Source organism: Solea solea, chromosome 17 (assembly GCF_958295425.1).
Source record: "Solea solea chromosome 17, fSolSol10.1, whole genome shotgun sequence".
Lineage (NCBI taxonomy): Eukaryota > Metazoa > Chordata > Actinopteri > Pleuronectiformes > Soleidae > Solea > Solea solea.
Genome location: NC_081150.1, coordinates 14267303 through 14286248, shown reverse-complemented (window position 1 = coordinate 14286248; position 18946 = coordinate 14267303). Strand labels below are relative to the sequence as shown.

The 18946-nt window shown below is 40.2% G+C and overlaps 2 protein-coding genes across 4 annotated transcripts; both read right to left on the bottom strand.

The window, feature by feature from the left end:
- Positions 1-2926: 2926 nt before the first annotated feature.
- matn3a (matrilin 3a) lies at positions 2927-8829 on the bottom strand. Of its 3 annotated transcripts, none has more exons than XM_058613848.1 (7): positions 8382-8465; positions 7075-7581; positions 5412-5987; positions 4358-4483; positions 3689-3786; positions 3468-3538; positions 2927-3332 (listed from the first exon to the last, which is right to left on the bottom strand). In XM_058613848.1, exons 2-6 carry the CDS (start codon positions 7475-7477, stop codon positions 3482-3484), a joined length of 1260 nt encoding a protein of 419 aa, XP_058469831.1. In that variant the 5' UTR covers positions 7478-7581; positions 8382-8465; the 3' UTR covers positions 2927-3332; positions 3468-3481. The 3 variants fall into 3 exon arrangements, with proteins under 3 accessions (XP_058469831.1, XP_058469833.1, XP_058469830.1); XM_058613847.1 differs by having other exon boundaries at positions 2931-3366; XM_058613850.1 differs by lacking the exon at positions 7075-7581 and having other exon boundaries at positions 2929-3366; positions 8382-8829.
- Positions 8830-8999: 170 nt separating this feature from the next.
- On the bottom strand, positions 9000-16020 carry laptm4a (lysosomal protein transmembrane 4 alpha). The gene is made up of 7 exons (XM_058613851.1): positions 15777-16020; positions 14314-14434; positions 12376-12452; positions 11018-11140; positions 10579-10674; positions 10322-10420; positions 9000-9973 (listed from the first exon to the last, which is right to left on the bottom strand). The coding sequence occupies exons 1-7, from the start codon at positions 15903-15905 to the stop codon at positions 9899-9901; spliced, it is 720 nt and encodes a 239-aa protein (XP_058469834.1). The 5' UTR covers positions 15906-16020; the 3' UTR covers positions 9000-9898.
- Between the last annotated feature and the right edge of the window lie 2926 nt (positions 16021-18946).

Sequence of the window (18946 nt, the reverse complement as noted above, 5' to 3'; positions counted from 1 at the left end):
TGACTAATACAGTTTCTAGTTTAATATCCTAGCATACCCACGGCCGTTCAATCTTTATTTGAATGTTTTTGAAATGTCATTTAGTCCATGTTTACATTTCTCTGCTTGTCTTTTATAGTCAATATGTGTACATTATTATGTAGTTTTAGTGTTGGCCCCTGCTCAGAATCTATTCTACACAGTTCTACCTTACCTTAATATAAAACTTTACTATTTACAGAGATGATACATGTTTCAAATGGCCCAGAATAACATTTCAAAGTAAACATGTATATAACAGAAATTATGTGGAAAATAATTTTATCGCAGCATACTATAGACTTAACTTACTCCAAGGCACCAATGTCATGTGAATATATACACGGAAACAATTAGAGGAAATACATTAACATGTTACCCACTGAGTAAACAGTTAGTGTTTGAAATTAAATGTACAAATTGAGATGTTTTTTAAAACTCAGACCACTGCAGGTACTCTATATGTGGATGTAAATGCACAAGGAGAGGAGAGGAGGCCAAGCCCATAAGCAAACGGGTGACAAATTCTCAGATGATCTCCAAGGACAAGAAGTCAAATGGTTGCGGTGAAAAATGACACCTTAAGAAAGCAGAGGTCACCTGGGAGTCGTGCACTTCCCCTTTGCGCCCCATTTATGTTCAGACTGTGTGCACGAGTTGAAACAGATCAAACGGAGACCTGTTTGACCCAGAGGAAGAGGATGGTGTTTTTGACACTACTGAGAAAACTGCAATAACATTCAACCTGTGGAAATGTGGGTCAACTACTGACCCTTACATCACAATCGCATTCACTGGACGTTTTCTGGATCCTTTTCTCTCAGGAAACATTACACTGTACATGTGGATTAATATAAAAAAAAGTCCTTTCGAGGCCAACATGTACATGAAGCACCGATTATGTTCAGTCTCTCAGAGGCTGCTTCTTCTTCTTCTTCTTCTTAATGCTAAATGTTGCTGTTTGCTGAGAGACTTAGCACAAAGTATCAAAGTCCACTTTAGTCTGGCAGAACCAGGACAGCCTTGTATCACATACCTCCATCTAGGGGTCCTCCTCACTGTTAGTTCATACATCACTACTGTCAAAACACCTCACTGCTTCAACTCATGTGTCCTAATCCCAGTCTTTATTGCCATTATGCATACACAACAAACAGAATTCCGTTTGGTACAACACCTCGGGAACAAGTACACTGTAAATAGTTAATATATATAAACAGCACACTATAAAAAATGAATAAACTGTACAATCAAACTATATAAAAGACCTTATAGTTATAGTATTAGGGGTTTAGATTCCTTACACTGCAGTTATTGCACCGAGACAAGGCTGTTTATATTTGTATCACATGTTCTCACGTTCAGAGCCATTAAGTGAATACAAAGCTTTATATCTTCCTAAATAATCGTGTAATAAGTGATTTGTTAGGACTGTTTATTTTAAATATACAAGGAAAAACCTCAATTAAAATATGTCCAAAACATTAATATGAATAAATGTTGAGCCTGCTGATGAAAGCTTGACCTCAAATTGCTGCAGCACATTGCACTAAACTTCATGTGTCTTTCCCACTTGTCAAAGGTGTGTGAGCCCCATTCATCTTCTCCTGAAACACGGGTGGGCTCACCCATGTGTGTGTGTGTGTGTGTGTGGTAACCATGAAAGCCACCGAAACAGCAAACAAACATAAAACAGCTGTCTGGTTAAAGGACGGAGGGAGAGGATCCAAACCAGACTGGAGGTAAACGTTGCTGTGTTGACTCTGCGCCTCGCACTGACATCGCAGACAGAGGAGCTCTGTTGTCAGCGCTGCTGCTGCTGCTGCTGCTGCTGCTGCAGACAAACAGGCCGAGCCATTCCTGAGGAAAACACGACGGCCACGTCTGTCTGATGTTTTTGTGCCATCACTGAGGCTTTAAAAACAGATGTGACGGTACGCGTACGCAAAGAGACGGCGTGTCGGAAAGTTACTACTTATATTTTTAACCATTCATTATTTATCTCATGGGGGACTCAAGGGGTCAAAGGTCACATGATGATTTCCCTCTGAGCTCAGGAATCAGTGTGGGTTTCTGTTTTTGAGAGGTTGGGGTGAATTATGGCACATTGTTCACAGAAATGTCAGACCTGTACTTTCATATTTACATTTCCATACTGACACACACACGTCACAGAAGTTTACGTTAGTTACATAAGATGATTGATACAGTATAACACGCAAACGTCACGTCTCACATGAGTTATGATGCGGCTCCTGCTGAGACCTGACCATCAATGATGTTGTGTCTCAAGTTTTTATTTTTCCAGATTATCATTTAGTTAAAATAGAAAATAAATATTTTTGGCAGGAATTAATGTGTATTAATGTGAATCCAAACAAAAGTACGCTAATCGGATGCTATCGTGAGTAAAATATTTAGAATGCTTTAGTAGTTCATGTGTTTTAAAGAGCATAATATACGCGTGTATTACTGCTTAAAATGGCAGTTTGACGTTATTATCCTTTAGTCTGTGTAGGTTCCCAGTCAAATTTCAACCAGTTTGCTGCCTTTGTGCAAAGTAAACAAAAAAAATCTAAATCATAAAAAAAATATCCTTAGATTACAATCAAAACAATCATATTTTTTACATTACTACTTATTGTATTTCTGTCCTTGCTTTTGTACAGAAGATTTCTCTAATTAAGTTTGTTTTACAGGCTCAAAATATTATTAAAACATGATATATGGATGTCATCCATCATTTAGGTTTTGCATTTATCTCACTATGGTCACTGATGTACCTCAGAAGATTGAGATGATATGAAATGTTATGTAATACGGACATTTCTCGTCTTTAATTTCATGGAGATTGTCTGTTTTATAAAAATAAAGAGCTACAGCAGTTTCCTGTTAGATTATTTTATTGTTTGATGATATTTATAAGCTCATAGCATTTAAAAAACACACGAGTACAATAAAGAACAAAGGCAAAAAAACATTTTTCTACTACTACTATTATTTAAGTCCAATTTGACAGTTTCCAAAAAATAACTTGTATATACAATATGCACAACCAGAACACAAAACCATACAGAAAACATCACAGAAACAATGAAAATATAAAATAAAACCCAATATCTTTGGTCATTTATCATCACATTATCACACATTGTTTTTATAGCAGTTTAAAAAAATCCCAGATCAGCTGTAGATGCTGTTGCAGTGAGAAACGTCTGCTTCACGAGTCACAGTTGAAATCCACGCAGCAGTTTACGGGACGGTGGACGACAGGAAGTAGATGTCTGTGTTGCAGTAGTCCATGGCTCCTGGCACTGGCAGGAAACAAACCAGTTCACTGCCTTTGCACTGAGTAAATAAACAAGGAGTCAAAAACTCAGTCAGGCTGGGATTTTCCTTTTGTTTATGATCAATCACCATAGAAAAAAAAAAGAAATGTCAACGCTTACCAGTGTGTCCGGCTTTAAGCTCGGCCCACCATGTTCTCCAGATGCTCTATTCTGCCAGACACATCAGCAAGTGAGGTCAGTCAAGGAAGGACAGTCATTCACAAACACGTGCACAGAGAAGAAGTCAAGTACCACCAATACAAGCAACAGCAGATAGATGATGTTCAGCAGAGAATGTTAATAAAACAGCGTCTTCCATCTGAAACAACAGAAAGGATATGCTTGGATGTGAGCTGCTGGACGGCCGCCTGCATCTGCTTCTGGAAAGCCAGTCTGGCTTCACATTTACACGGATCCTCCACCACCAATGCCATCACCTCTTCACCGGGAGAAAGCAAATTTCACATCAGTTTAACAGACGTGTGTAAAGGGTTGAAAGAAGAAAAAAAAATCACTCACACACACGATACCACCCACTCTCTCCAACAAGGCCCCACCGAGGTCAAAATGAACACAGACCCACGACAAATACACTTAATCTATAATCTACAATTATTAATTTACAACTATCACAACTGGGTACTGGGTAAATAGAGGTTAAAGAAACTAATGAGTTCATGCTCCTAATTCAATTGAAGTGGAAAGGTTCCTCCTGAATTTATTTGCATTCACCTGAGACCAGGAGACACGTCATTTAGTATGTTTACATGCATGTTATGTCAGATTTTAGCCAGACTAAGACTTAAGTCTAATAATTTGGTTTTCTTAATATCATATAAGGATGTTAGTTTGCCTCAAATTGAGCTAGTCTCAGTGAGACTAACATACCAAGATAATGCGATTCATAGTCCAATTACTCCTTAGTCGGACTGAAGTCGGACTATATGTACTCATTAGTATCACAGTCGAAAAATAAATCTACTGTAGGAGTCCATACGAGATGCTCTTACGTTTCAGGGAACATGTTCTCTTGTCCACATTCAAGATATAACCATTCCGGCACTTGCAGTTATAGGAGGCGTGGCTGTTGACACAAATGTGTTCGCAGTTGTGTCCCATGGCACAAGGATCCAGACCTAGAATAAAACCAGGATTAAGGGATAGCAAGTTTCATGTGCTAGCACACAGCAGGTTACTTCTCTACACTCTACTCAATTAATAGTTAAAAGTCAAGGGTTTTTTCTGTAAAAGTATTTGTGTGATGTTCTTTTCAAAAACGGGTCCATACAAACCTTCACTCCATCTTAGTCAAGGCCTTTTGAAGAGCTGCCATATGTTGGACAACACATTTAACAGCAACGTCTGCTTTGTGAATTTGCATGCAAACATTTTTTCATGTCAATAACACAGCCAATCTACACGTTAATTTAGACATATGTCAATTACTGCATTAAAGGTCCAGTGTGTAACAGGTAGGAGGGCTTGTTGGCAGAAGTCAAATGTACTATAGATTTAAGATAAGCCTTGAAAATGAACCTGATGGAATTCACAGGTTCATTTGGAATTAGTCTACTATGGAACAGTAGACAAATGTGTTTCGTCTAATTTGGTATGCAAATACCACGGTAGTTCCCTGACACACTTGGGAAAGAACGGGTGAACAGAGAAGTCTTCATTTGCAATCTGCAGTCTCACCATTAGGTGTCATTAATTCTTACACAATGAACATTTAAGTCTGGATGTGTCTGGTAAAGTGAGGTTATACTGCATGTTTCACTCATTTCATATAACTATGACCTTTTAAAAAATTACCACATTATACAATTTTTGCTTATAAAATAGAAGAAGCTGAAAGTTTAAGACCTCATGGCCCCAAGACTTTACGTGGGTTTAGTCCAGACATCTGCAGTGCATGTGGGATTTGAGAGCATCTGTGTGTTTCAGAGTTCAGCAATAACACTGCAAATGATCCACAAAGTGAAACAAACCCCCTGAAGACTGTAGGTGCCCCTTACAGGAACTAGAACTAGGGTTAATGATGGGAAAGGGTCTTCTTTGTCCTACCGCAAAGGGTCTCCCTGAACTTAGAGGTGAGCTTCTCAATAACGCCATATGTCTCCACATAGAAGACGTGGTCATCTAGGGGAATGCTGGCCATCAGCTGCAGGGAGCGCATGTCTGCGCGGTCCACCCCAACGGCGTAGATCTCGATACCAGAGGCTCGGGCTGCAGCAGACACCTCCTGCACCTGGTCTTGAGGCCTCCCGTCGGTCACAATGATGGCTACCTTGGAGATGTTCCTGGAGCGTGGTCGGGCTCCAGACTGCTCAGTGAAGGCCTCGTTCACTGCAGTCTTGATGGCAAGGCCTGTCATGGTGCCTGCAGCCAAAGGCTCAATGCGGGAGATGGCTTTCTTCATGTCAAGCTTGTTAAAGTGGTCTTTGAGCAGGAACTCAAGCTTGACGGTGCTGGCGTAGTTGACCACAGCCACTCGGGTGGCTTCTGAGCCCACGTCCAGAGTGTCAACCATGTCCGCCAGGAAGATCTTGACCTTCTCAAACTCACCAGGACGCACGCTGCGAGAACTGTCGATGATGAAGACCAGGTCCAGGGGGAGGCTCCTGCACTGAGAGTCTGTCTCTGGTGATCAACCAAACCACGGCAGGATTAAATCCATTTCATCATTCAGACAATCAAATTTAAGGTTGTTGGTTGACTTTTCACAGAGAGAGAGAGAGAGAGAGTCAACTATCATGATGCACAACACCGTTCCCATGGAAACTCGTGACATTGTTGTGCATCAATGCAGCTGTAATGTAAAAAGGATTGTGGTGAAATGATATAGTATGTCGAAGGATATACTATGTATCATTTCAGGGTCCACTGAAGACTTCTCATTGATGAACCGACGGATCCTTTCATGTCATTTTTCCTTGAATGAAGAGGATGCTTGATGTCCACACGCTAACGTGACATCACACCGAAAGATGAAGACAGTGTTAGCGTCCCTGCCTGTCCAATCACTTACACACACATAGAAAATACTACTTAAGTAGCTGCTTCTGTGTTAAAAAGACATTGTTAAACCCTACTGGTTTCATGTTGGTCGTCTTTTGCAATTAACAAGCTCTGTTAGAACCTAACGTGACCTGCCAACATGGCCTCCATGTAAAGGACCCATTGTTTTGCTTAAAGTAAAAGCAGTAATACAAGAAACTCTTGCTTATTTGCAGTCTTTCCGAGACAGAGTATTACCACTGTCATCTCTGTAAAATAAATGAATACCTACACGCCTAACAGATAGTTAGCATAGCTTAGCCTTTAGACTGACATGAACCTGGGTTATCAGTGATAAGGTTTTAAATCTGCCTACCAGGATCAGGGGTGTTTCAAGAGACTTTGAGGGGTCCCAGGTAAAAGTCACTTGAGCGTTTACTTATGGGTGATCATTTTAATTTTCCCTGAACTGTAAATTAGTACCAGAACACCATGTGACATCATTTGTTGTGTTGTTTTTTCCCCCCTAACCACCTGTTAAAGAGCTAAGACGAGACTTTATGCTAAGATAAGATAAGTTAAGCCAAGCTTATGGACTACTAGCATTAGCTTTGTACACCATTTCACTTTAATTTTGAAGTTTTCTGTGGGCTCAAAACCTTCTGACCCTAAAAGCTGCAGAGGTGCATATATTTGTGTTGGGAAGCAAACCTGACTGGTCATGTTCTACCTGGACTGACGGTGGCGATGAGGCCGCTTTGGGTACTGACCGGTAGCGTCACGGGAGCGCCGGTCTCCGCTGGCTGCACCGTGGTCACCACCACCACCGGCAGGACGGTTGTTGTCTGTGGTGCCACTGTAGATGCTGGCAGAGTTGGCAGAAGTGTAGACTCTGGTTGGGTTGGGAGGTCAGTAGGGACGTTTACTACAGGTGTTGTCGTTACCGTGCGGTGTGTTGGGCATGGACCTTTTACTTTGTAAGGAAACGGGCCTTTGACTCGTTGATGTGGATGGTAAGCTACAGGTGGAGACAGGCCTTTGTAAATGTGGGGCGTGTGCGGGGCCACCACCGGCCCTGTGAACCTGTGGTGGTGATATGGCGGCATGTGGACTGAGGGCCTGTGGTAAGTCATTGGCGGAGAAAGAGGAATAGGTTGATACCCTACCGGTGGAGGGATCCTTGGTGGCTGGAAGTGGTAGTGATACCCTCCTCTATACGTGTAATCACTTCTGTGAACTTCAGGGTCACCAGAAAGGAAAAGTGATAGAGAACATTAGTAGGTTGAAAGACGGGTAAACTGGAAATTTGTGTAAGTTGACACTGTAAAAAACAAAACAAAAAAAAAAGTTGTTGTGAAATTTACAACAAGCTCTTTGGTTGCTCTTGTAGGAGCGTAGACATACAGTAGGATTAGTTAAAGGGTGGTTTCACATGTCGTGTACAGTGCTCATGAAACCCCCATCATAAATTTAGATTTCATGCATGTTTGTCTTTTGAAAAGTACAAAATGTTGTTGGTTAGATTTAATTATTCAAAGATGAATTATCTCATCTTGTCACACTTCAATGTTTTCTTTTAAAAATGAAGACATACAGTAATTGGCTTAACATTATAAAATAAGTTGCATTATTTACAGCTATTTACCCTTAATTCCCTTTCACCTCCTTTTTGTTTCTTCATAATGACACATTAATTTATTATATATAATTATATAATAATATATATAATTATTTGTATTACTACATTTCATAACTGTATGTATACAAAGAGATATGTTGATTAAATGTATTGCAAATTGAACCTGACATAAACAGTAAAATGTAAATGTAAAATTCTCTGTGTAAAACCTTGATTGAGAACAGTTACTGTCTCAAAATGCTCTCTGAAATGTAGTGGATAATCAGTAATAAGCAGTATAAAACACTTAAATATCTGTACTTTGCAACTTTCCAGCCCTGCGTCAAACATCTTCCACTAGAACAAGACAGTGGCCAGGAAAAGTCCGAGTATTTTTAGAGTCTTGGGTTAAGACTTACTTGCAGGATTCAGGGTCCTGAACGGCGGTCGACCATTATCTCTGGTTTGAGCGAAGCTTTGTGCAGCGATGAGCTGCTGCGGGTCTCCAGAAGTCAGGTGATAAGTGGCCAGAACGTCAGCCAGCAGTAGAGAGGAGCAGCACAGGAGGCTCCAGAGAGAAGTCTTCATCTTCATCATCATCATGTCTGAGTGCACAGTCCTGCAGTACAGCCCTGCTCTGCTCTGCTCTGAAGGGGGGGTCTGACTGTCTCCACATTTGAGGAGTTCTCACACCCAACACGTCAAAGTCTCTGTCCAATCCTGAAGTAGGACTTGACCTGCAGGTCAACGGTGTGGACTAGTTACAAAAGCAGTTCAACAAGCTGCTGCCCTGCCCTCAGAATCACAATATGTGTGCGTTTCAGACAGTTATTTTACAATAATGTAAAATATAATAAATTCAATTATGTGAAATTATTTTCACAGTGTACAACCACCTGATTGTATGACTTGTTTGTAATTTCCTCAGAATGAGCAAGCCTTTTAGGCAAACACCAACTGCTGGGGACTTTTTCCTCTCCCTTGCATTAACTTCAGCGTATTTGCTCCAAAAAGAAGAAAAGTCGGTAGAAACAAAGTGTTCTTAAAATGTTTATTGAAGTCAAATGTTTTTTCCACAAGGAATAAATCATATTACAAGTAAAGTAATGGTGGCGGTGGTGGTGGATGACTTTGATAAGCATGCAACTACTAATGCTCACAAGACCAGCTGTTTGCTGCAGATGTCGGGGTGAGGAGAGAAACGGAGGCGACCATCCGTCACCCGTTTCTCTCCCGCTCTCTATCTCTTTCAGACTCGGCTGGAAAACTATTCATTAGCTTTGCAAAACACATTATGGCAGCAGTGATGAGCATGTCGGAGGGCGAAACTGAACCACAGCAAAGCGAAAATAAATCACCGACAAATAAGCGCGACAGACTTCACTCAAGACCGAGATGGAATAGTCTAGATAATAATAAGAATAATAATAGTTAAGGGGAAAAGGTAACACAAGTCAACAATAAGAGCTATAATAAGTGGATTGTCATTATAGATTTATTTTACACTTCACATATCAATCTACAGGTAGATGGTGCTGGATTGATAAAATAATTTTTAATTTTTTTTAAGCATTACATTTACATATGTATCCCTTTTACTAAGACATAAAAAAAGGGCAGAGAAAAATGGGCTGGTGGCTTCCATTGCTTTACAGTCGCACATTCATTCAACCATTCAATTATTTATTCATTTCACACAAAGTCTCAAACTTTCCCTGTCTTTCTCCTCTCACACCGCTACAGACACTGGACACAACCACAGTGGGCTGGTGGGGGGGGCTTACACACACACAGCAGGTCAGAGGATGATGAAGATGAAGATAAGGGTGGCGACAGTGTTCAGAGAGGGTTAGTGAAGGAATGTAGGAATGCATACGATGGGGATGTGTGCATACTGTATGTGCGTGTCTGTTTTGGCAACAACCGGTGCTGGTGATTAGGCGGGCATGTAAGGGGGGGGAGGTTCCTTCTCTGGCATCTTCATTGCCATCTCGTAGGTGGGGAGGATGTACTGGAGAGAGGAGAGAAAAGAAAAGAGAGAAAATGACACGTTCCTTCACAGCAGAGGTGGAAAGTAATGAATTACATTTGCTAATACTACTCTAAGTGAGTAGTTTTAACTTGTCCTTAAAAACCACATCTGCTACTACAAGTTTAAGTGTCAAGTATTTAGTGTGACCTACGACCCTCACTCTCTTTTTTCCTTGACATGGCAAACTCATAAAAACTGTACTCAATACTTCTCCTCTTTGTCAGGGGGAGTGTGTGTGGACAGCACGCCCTCTGCTGGCTTCATTCAGGCATTACATGTTGCTACATCCGAGTCAAATACGTGACAGAAGACGCCACTCTTTTTCACCTGGGGAGGAGTCTCAAAGGCAGGGTAGACAGCGATCTCCGGCATGTTCCTGTTGTTGATGTACTTGTAGCAGTTCCACACACAGTTGATCAAGTAAGCCTGCAAAGCACAGAGAGGTTCGGGGTGGAGGGATTTTCCAAGTCAAATCTTCAAACCATACATTAAATGAATAACTTTCCTGACCTTAACAGAAGGTCCTATACTCTAATATGTCCTCAGTTAACTCGTTAACATCCATTTTAAACCAAGAGTTTCACCTTGAGGATGATGAGGAAGGCAAAGAAGACCAGCACAAAGAACAGCAGGCAGCTGGAGTCCATAGAGAGCAGGTTATCCTTGTACGGGAAATCCGGCTGGGGGGAAAAAGAAAATGTAAGACAACAGACAAAGGCGTTTTATTCTGTCATCAGAGATTTTAATCTTAAGGCAATTTCCTAATAAAATTAAGGTTTTAATTAAAACATTTTTTTCAAATTAAACATTTTTCAGGATTACTTTTTAGTAAAATCGTGTTGTTTCTTAAATGTGAGAAGTTTCTTTTCTGTAGATGAGTTCAATTCATTGATGAGTGGGAGTATGAGACTCAAAGTAAAAAAAACAGGGAGCACTTTGAGACAAAGACGTTTTTTTCTGTGTTGTCACGACTGTGTGTGATTTCATGTAAACAGTATGAGGATGAGGGCTGCTGGGTCTGACCAGCTGGTCCAGGTAGTCCTTGATCCTGGGCAGGTAGGTGAGAGAACTGACAGCCACCAGGCAGCTCAGAGCAAAGTCAAACAGCTGGTAGCAGAAAAACGGGATGAGCCATCCATCACGATGCTAAAGAAATCAGAAAACACACGGGGAAAATGACTCAGCACTTTAGGAGATGTGATTTGAGATTCTTAAAAAGAAAAAGAACCATGTTGCTTTTTTCATCCCTATTTCTTAATTACTCTGGGTCAGTTTTTCCTAAACATTTCAAACCTTGCAGCTGAGGATGATCTCATGTCCAAAATCAGGTTTAAGATGTTTTCTTTGTTTGTTTTTTAACAGATTGACAACATTCTCCCCTCATCTTAGGCTGTGGCTGCGCCATCAGATGTGGTTTGGTGTAAACGAGAACTGTCTAGATTAACAGGAAGAGCTGACAATGTACGGAAAATGCTCAAAATGGTTCTTTCACTTTGTCACCACAAAATAAATTTGAATTCTAGGCATTGTAGGGGATTTCTTCAAACAAAACTACAGCACGCTCTCCATTTCTACTTTTATTTACCAAGGAACTGGGTAACTTGGGTATTTACAATCACCGTGGTTTAAACACTCTGAGGGGAAGTTCACTCTGACACTACACCAACAGTAACCCTGCTAGGGAGCACCTACCTGCACAGCTAAAGCACAAGTTAACCAGCAGGCACAGACCTAGCCGGCATGTGTGTCACATGTTTAACTGTGCAGTCACCCAGACTAGAGGCTGAATGCAGGGTCCGTGTCAAAAGACTATCAAACCTGTCAGTCTTGATGCCGTGAGGCAGGCCTGTGAGGTAAAGATGACAGGCAGTGAGAACACAGCATTGTGTGCAACACCCCCACTGCTACAGGATTCTTTGACCGAGCTATAATGCACTGGAGTAACATAATGGCGTGTTTCCACCGAATGGAGTGGTTCAGTTCAGTATGCATTTTTTTGTGTTTCTATTAGGAATAGTACTAAAATAACTGGCCACGACATTCCACTGCTCAGTACCTTCCCTTGGGGTAGAGTAATGGTATGGTACGGTATGGGTGGAGCTAGACCCACGATAGTGATCTGATTGGGCGACAGAAAAATGTCACTCCCGTGCGGCCAGTGTTACGCCCTGCAGTCTATACTCTATAATGAGAGTGTTACCGTTCCAAACTGTACTGTACCATGGTGGAAACCCGGCTATAAATACTTCTTAATTAACTCTTGTGCAATCATTTTACAACTTCAAATGGCCCAATATGCCATGCAGGTATGAGGATTGTTTGAATGAGAAACTGTGTAACTGTGTAGAAAGTGTATGTGTAAAAAAACAGTGCACACTTACAGTAATGGCTCCATACACCATCATGGCACTGATAGTGAGCATCAGCAGAGAAATGGCAAACCCCACACAGGCATTCTCTGCATGAGACAACAAAGAAAAGCAGGCAGAGTTTAATAGGAACCCGGGTGAACGTACATATTTAATGTTTGTGGATGAATAGATGTTTGCCTGAGCTCTTTGAGGAAGCTGTGATCTGAATAAAGTGTAAGTCAACAGTCTCCAGGGCATGTCCCTCTCTTTCTCCTCTCTATCCTGAGCCAACTCTGTTTAAAACAGAGGCCATCTCTGGAAAGCATTTAGCCTCTCTCCAGCTGTCTGTCTCTGCTGCAGTGAAACTCAGACAGGGATAATTAAAAGGCCTGCCTTTCATATCCTTTTTTACCCCCATCGCTCACTCTCTCGCTTCCTCAAACCGTTCCGCCTGTTGCGCTGGAGAGACTGCGCAATGCAGTTCAGCCACAAGAAGCTTGAGCTCAACAACTTATGTATCAGTGTACCAAGTTCAACTTTTGGCAACTGAAAACTAAGCTGACATAGTGATACATTCTGATATTCATAATCTGTAAGAATCTAGCCTTCATACAATCACTCCTATTATTTCAGCCACATCTATTAATATAAATGATGATTTTTGAGTAGGGATGCAACTACAGTTTATTTTGATTACGAACGAGATTTTCTTGATCAGTCTACTCTGTAAAATATCAATAATCTCAGGTGCTTCAAGCTCATTATGTTTGTTTCAACACTCCAAAGAGGGTTAAACCCAATGATTTGTATTTTTACACTCACATAAGAAGTAGAACTGCAGATACTATAGTACATAGTAAAAAAAAAAAAAAAAAAACTCAACCTGGAGAGTAGAATAAATTGAGTGCAGCCTGATAAAAAAAAAAAAATCAAAAATACTACAGTTATAGCCAGGAGTAATGACATCTAAACCAGTCTGAACACCAACATCATCTCTGCAGGCTGTGGACATCCTCCACTGATCTGTGTGCTGGCCTGAGCCTAATGTGGGAAGGTGAACCCAGTGCAGTTGTTTACCCTCGCATTTCACTTAATTACCGTTTCAGAAAAACAAATAGGCCTCCACCAAGCCAGCCAACAAAACAACCCCCAGCAAGAAAGAAATTAACCCTAACAGTACCTTCAGCACTGCACGACGCAGACACATACACACAAAAACACACACACACACACACACACACCTAGGACAATCTTAAATCCTTAAGGAGAAACAAAGAAAGAAAAACTCTAGAATTGCCGGATAACAACATTTTTAGACTTGTCCCTGTGAGTTGTTAAGTTTAGTAGTCATCTGGGAGTTGTTGTGCTCCCTGTAGATGATGAATCACATATTCCATCTTAGCACAACCACAACACATGAGTAAATGACAGACCCTACAGAGAAAAGCAGCTATACACAGAAGTACGCAGTAAGGAAAAACATTTCTTTTGAAAGATGAGTATATGGGCAACTCATCATCATCATCATAATGGTGAAGTGGAATTCAATGGCTCACTATTGCCGTCTGAGCCGTTTGCTTCATTTATGTGTAGATCTAAAAATTACTTTTGCACACCATTATCTCTATCAGTTTATTATATTGCTTGCTCAAAACAAGGCAAAAATAATAATAATCAGTCTAACAAACTGTCATAAACATGCATCTTTTGTTCATTTTTAAAGGGAAGAACAAACAAATATTCACACTAGAGAATCAACATCCAGAGGACATTTACCACTTGTGCTTGAAACTGTCTTATGTAAATAAGCAATTGTCAAAATAGTTACAGATCAAATGTCTAATTAAAAACCAATTTTTTGTTTAGGTTCTAGTAGAAATGTGTGACAAAAATGAATAAAATGCATTTGTTTTCACGATGCAGTTAAGTAGCCCTAACTGCAACTCCGATGCAGATTCCACAGCTTACCAGACATCCTGTTGGAGGCGAAGTAATGGTCGATGACCTCATATTGCAAGTCGATGGTGGGCACGTTCTCCGGGTGGGTCACAGCTACGGTCAACAGGATGCCCATCAACAGGTTGACGACCTGAGAAGAGCGGAGGTGAAAAATATTAAAGAGTTACGAGTTTTGAATATCTTAGCACATCAACTACAAATTGTATTTATCCTTTACCAACATTTTTAATTTGGCAATTTAACGCCCAGTTTGTTAGCTACATGATACATGGGAAAACAATCTATACTCCAGTATTTAAGCGAATGGCTTTGACAATATAATGATGAACGTAAATCATGAGAAACAATTTCCAATACTATGGAAAAAAAGGCAAAACATTTTCATTCATCCATCTTCTACCGCTGGTGCCAATACCAGCTGACATGAAAGTCGGGGTACACTGTGGAAAGGTCACGTCCATCACAGGGCCACACAGAGACAAACAACCATACACTCTCACTCTGCATGCTGTTGGACTATTATCACAATATCGTTGTATTGTGTATTAACCCTGTGATTCCCACCCCTAATTCACATGTTACAGTCACTGCCACAAACTCCAGTTTTCTAGTTTAACCAGCCAGGCCCCTCAGACACTGATCATTGGTATCGTTAATGTTCTATTGTTTTTATTATGTCGTCAGATTAAGTGTCAGGTTTTTCAGCGGAAATGGTGAAATCGGGCCCACGTGGTTTGTAGTCACATAAACTGTCCAGCTGGCAAAACTCGGATGAGGATTTGAAAACGCAGCAAAATCCAGACACATCTGTTACATCACGATTGAGAAAATGAGAAGCAGATTAATCCAGCTGTAAATTAAGAGGGCTGAAGTGCAGACAACGGCAGTTGATATTCTGAAATACGATTCACTCATTTAAACTGCAATAAAAAGTCTAGCCAAGTGGCTTTAGTCAACAGTCAAAGGTTTATTTTACGTTGTGTGAACAGAGAGTCATACGATTTTTATTGTTGTTATGTTATTTGACAGCAGTCACGTTAGCGTATTAGCTTGAGTTCGGCTTGCTAATGCGCTAAGTAACCAGACCGAGTGACACATTTCTTTATTTTCACCGCACCTGGCTATTGAATAATACATTTATTTCTTTAATTAAAATTAAACACCTATTGTCTCTTATCAGTTTTCACAAGGTCAACGATGTGAGAGCGTTAATGCAAAAGCATACATGTTAGCAGGCTATTGCTAATGCTACCGTGTTTAGACATTAAACTCGGAACATTATGCCTGGCTAAAACGATCAAAATAGCCAAAATAGCCAACATGGCTATGTCTGGTAATAAACACACACACATTCGAGAACATACTGTCGCTATGTGGTTGTCATTCATTATGTAACGTGCGAACCTAACGTGACTGAGTGCCAATGCTACCATCCGTTAGCATGCTAAGTTCCCATCGACCATTTTACGTACCATGTACCAGGTTCCGAGGATGATGGTCCCCGTCCGGACATGGCAACATCCACAGCACCTGGTGGTGTACAATCTGTCCCGACTAGGCTTAAAATGATGCATGTCCTCCACAAGCGTAGGTAGAAACATCGGAGGAGAGTCGCGGGTCGTGAACCAGAGGGTACGCTTCAGTTCACAGCACCAACACACTGACGAAGACGCAGAAACGCCCACCACTTCCAGCCGACGAGCTGCTCGACAACGCGGATAAAAACAAACGCTCTGACGGTGAGGGAGAGGCAGAGACCAACGGTTGATTGACAGGAGTATCAACCAATGGAAACAGAGGGAGAAGTGTTCCTTTCCAATCTGGTTTGAGCTTAAAATAATGGCCATTTATAGTAATAATGATAATAGTGTTTAAGGTCCAGTGTAGAAAATTGAGGTGCATTTTTAATTTTTTCTTCCCCAGAAAAATTAAGACTATAAGTGTTCAGTCATACATAACAATAGCCCACAATGCACAAACTTAAACATCTTTTGAGTTTTGATACTAACTGAAGGCTACATAGATTCTCCAATACACTTGTAAGGAAAAGCTGAGGTGAGGAATCAGCTTTAATTATGCAACTTCACCAATAAATGTTGATACATTTCACACACTGGACATCAGGTATTATCGTTCAAATATCCTGTATTTGGATCCATATTCAGATCACCATCAAAATTGCTTTGCTATGCTTTACATCCCTTTACATCCCCAGAAAATGCACCTGCAAAAACACAACTTTCTTGCTAGACGAAATGCATAGTACTGTGCAATAACCTGGAAATAAGGCTGTAAATTATACAGATTTCTGTATTTTTCGTTGTCTAGTCATTTTTATTTATTCTTTCTTACACTTACTTTTCTTACAGCATTTCTCCATTATGGGATTGATAAAGTCGGTACAACACTCATGGATGATTTAAGTATTTAACTATCCAAAAAGAATTTCCCTAAGGGGACAATAAGTGTATCTTATTGTGAATCATACAATTTCTCATGGAAGACATGTAAGAGATGCAAAATGATTACAGAGACACAAAAGAACAACAAATAAATGCAAAATAGCACAATCCCAATAAGGTCCCATCTTTGAGAGTTTATACTGTGTGCTTCTATTAATAATAATGATACAATATTAGCACATAAAACATAAAATGACATTGAGGATCAAAGTAATTGTAAAGCTAATTTATTATCATTATTACAATCATACAATACAAAAATAGAAATATTTTATGGCACATACAGTACACAGGAAACACAACACGTGTTAAATTACAGCAGCTGATCATCAATCATTGTAATTGATATTCAGTAAACAACCTCATTGATTCTTGATAATAACTTTATGACTCCCTCCTTACCACTGAGGGTTAAATATTGAGGGCACACCCAGTATTGTAGCCCAGAATGACTCGTCCTTCTTTATTCCTGCTTTGAAAGTCAGAGGATGAGAAATATAGCATACAGTTTGGCGATTTAACTTTACTTATAACTAGAAGCCATGACAGAGTGAGTCAGTTTGGACCCTGACACTGAAGCAGCTACATGGAATTTTAAATAGAATTCATTATTATTTACACCTGTGCCATTTCCTACAGAGGAGGAATCATTTATTTTTCTCTCCTTGTGATTACGGGTTTTAAAATGCTACATAAGTGCAAGCTGACTTGTAAATAATACAATATTCAAAAATATAGGTACATGCGCCAGACTACTGCTTTAATAAAACATCATATCCCTTTACAAACAAAGTAAACAGTCTTAACGGTAGCTGTACTGCTACGGCCCTGGGTAAAAATTGAGTAGTTTAAAAGTGTGCAATATAAAGATCAAGACTTCATTAAAAACTCTTCATATTTTATCCTATTAATAAATAAATTATCAATTAAAAACAATGATATATCTGAACCCACTCTCTCTCAAATATCTGAAGATGTGCACAAAGTACACAGGTAGGAAAATATAAAACATTGGTCAGACAGTTGTTTTCTTTTAAAGTGTGGACAATTATACAATGTCTTCCCTGTGAGTCTGCTGGCCTTGAATGTATCCTCCTTCTTCTTTCTTGTGCCAAGTGTAGATTAATAATCCAGCCAGTATTGCAGCCAGAGCCACTCCTGCTACTCCTCCTGCAGCAATACCTTCGATGATAGATTACGGAGTTAGAGAAGGTTATAGACAGTGTTTAAGTGTAATTGCAGTGCAATTTTATGCAAATACCTGCAACGATTTGTTTGTTCTCCCAGAGACTTTTGCTGTTTGACACAGTAACATATTCTGAACCAAAGTCCTTCAAAGACCACGATAAACCATCAAGGGCCTGGTCTCTTCTGTTGGAATAGTCCATGGAGTCTGTTGATTCATCTGGTGAGAATGCAGATTTGGAAATGATGATGATGCTGAAATAATTGTATAGAGTGATATATGGATCATGATTCATTTTCTGTAAATCAGCTATTTCACAGTGATTCAGGCGTACCTGGCTCTAGCCACTCCCCCGAACCAGAACCCAAATCGTCCAGGTCAAACCCTGATCCCTCCAGGTCTTCAGGAAAGGCAGAGGACTGATTTATAAGAGAAAATGAATGTTAATATTCAACATTCATTCAACATTTGCAAAGAAAATGTGCTCCTGCTCTGCTTTATTGTTAGACATGTGAAAACAGATCACAAAGCTCACAGACAAAGGGACTTTCCTTGTGGTCAATAAAGATATGAACCATATCCTGAATACAAAGTTTAATTGAAGTGGTACAGCCCTGCACACACACACACACACACACACTGTAGCTGAAAAAAACCCACACTGTTATCAGCAATAAAACACAGTACTAAGAAGAATACAGCCCCCCCCCCCAAACACACACACACACACACACAACGGGCAGAACAATACATGGGGAGACGCTTCTCTCATGTGAGGTTTTCCTGTAACACTTTCAGTGAGTGAACAAAGCATGAGACAAAGGGTGAGAAGGGATTGTATGTGGTATAAGATAACATCTCTCTTTACCTGTAAACTATCCATGTTGCTATGCATGTTTACATAAAGCATCTGGTTTCCCTTCCTCTACAGTTTGATATTACACTCAACATAATAAACAGTGTGTATAATGTACAACTACAGCTTAATCAAGTG

Coding starts and splice junctions, on each gene's coding strand:
- matn3a (XM_058613848.1), bottom strand. CDS start 7,477: ATGACTTACCACAGGCCCTCAGTCCACATGCCGCCATATCACCACCAC. Junction 5,988..7,074: donor CATCGCCACCGTCAGTCCAG/GTAGAACATGAC, acceptor GTTGATCACCAG/AGACAGACTCTCAGTGCAGG. Junction 4,484..5,411: donor GTTCAGGGAGACCCTTTGCG/GTAGGACAAAGA, acceptor GTTTTATTCTAG/GTCTGGATCCTTGTGCCATG.
- laptm4a (XM_058613851.1), bottom strand. CDS start 15,905: ATGTTTCTACCTACGCTTGTGGAGGACATGCATCATTTTAAGCCTAGT. Junction 11,141..12,375: donor TGGTGTATGGAGCCATTACT/GTAAGTGTGCAC, acceptor TGATTTCTTTAG/CATCGTGATGGATGGCTCAT. Junction 9,974..10,321: donor CCTTTGAGACTCCTCCCCAG/GTGAAAAAGAGT, acceptor TCCTCTCTCCAG/TACATCCTCCCCACCTACGA.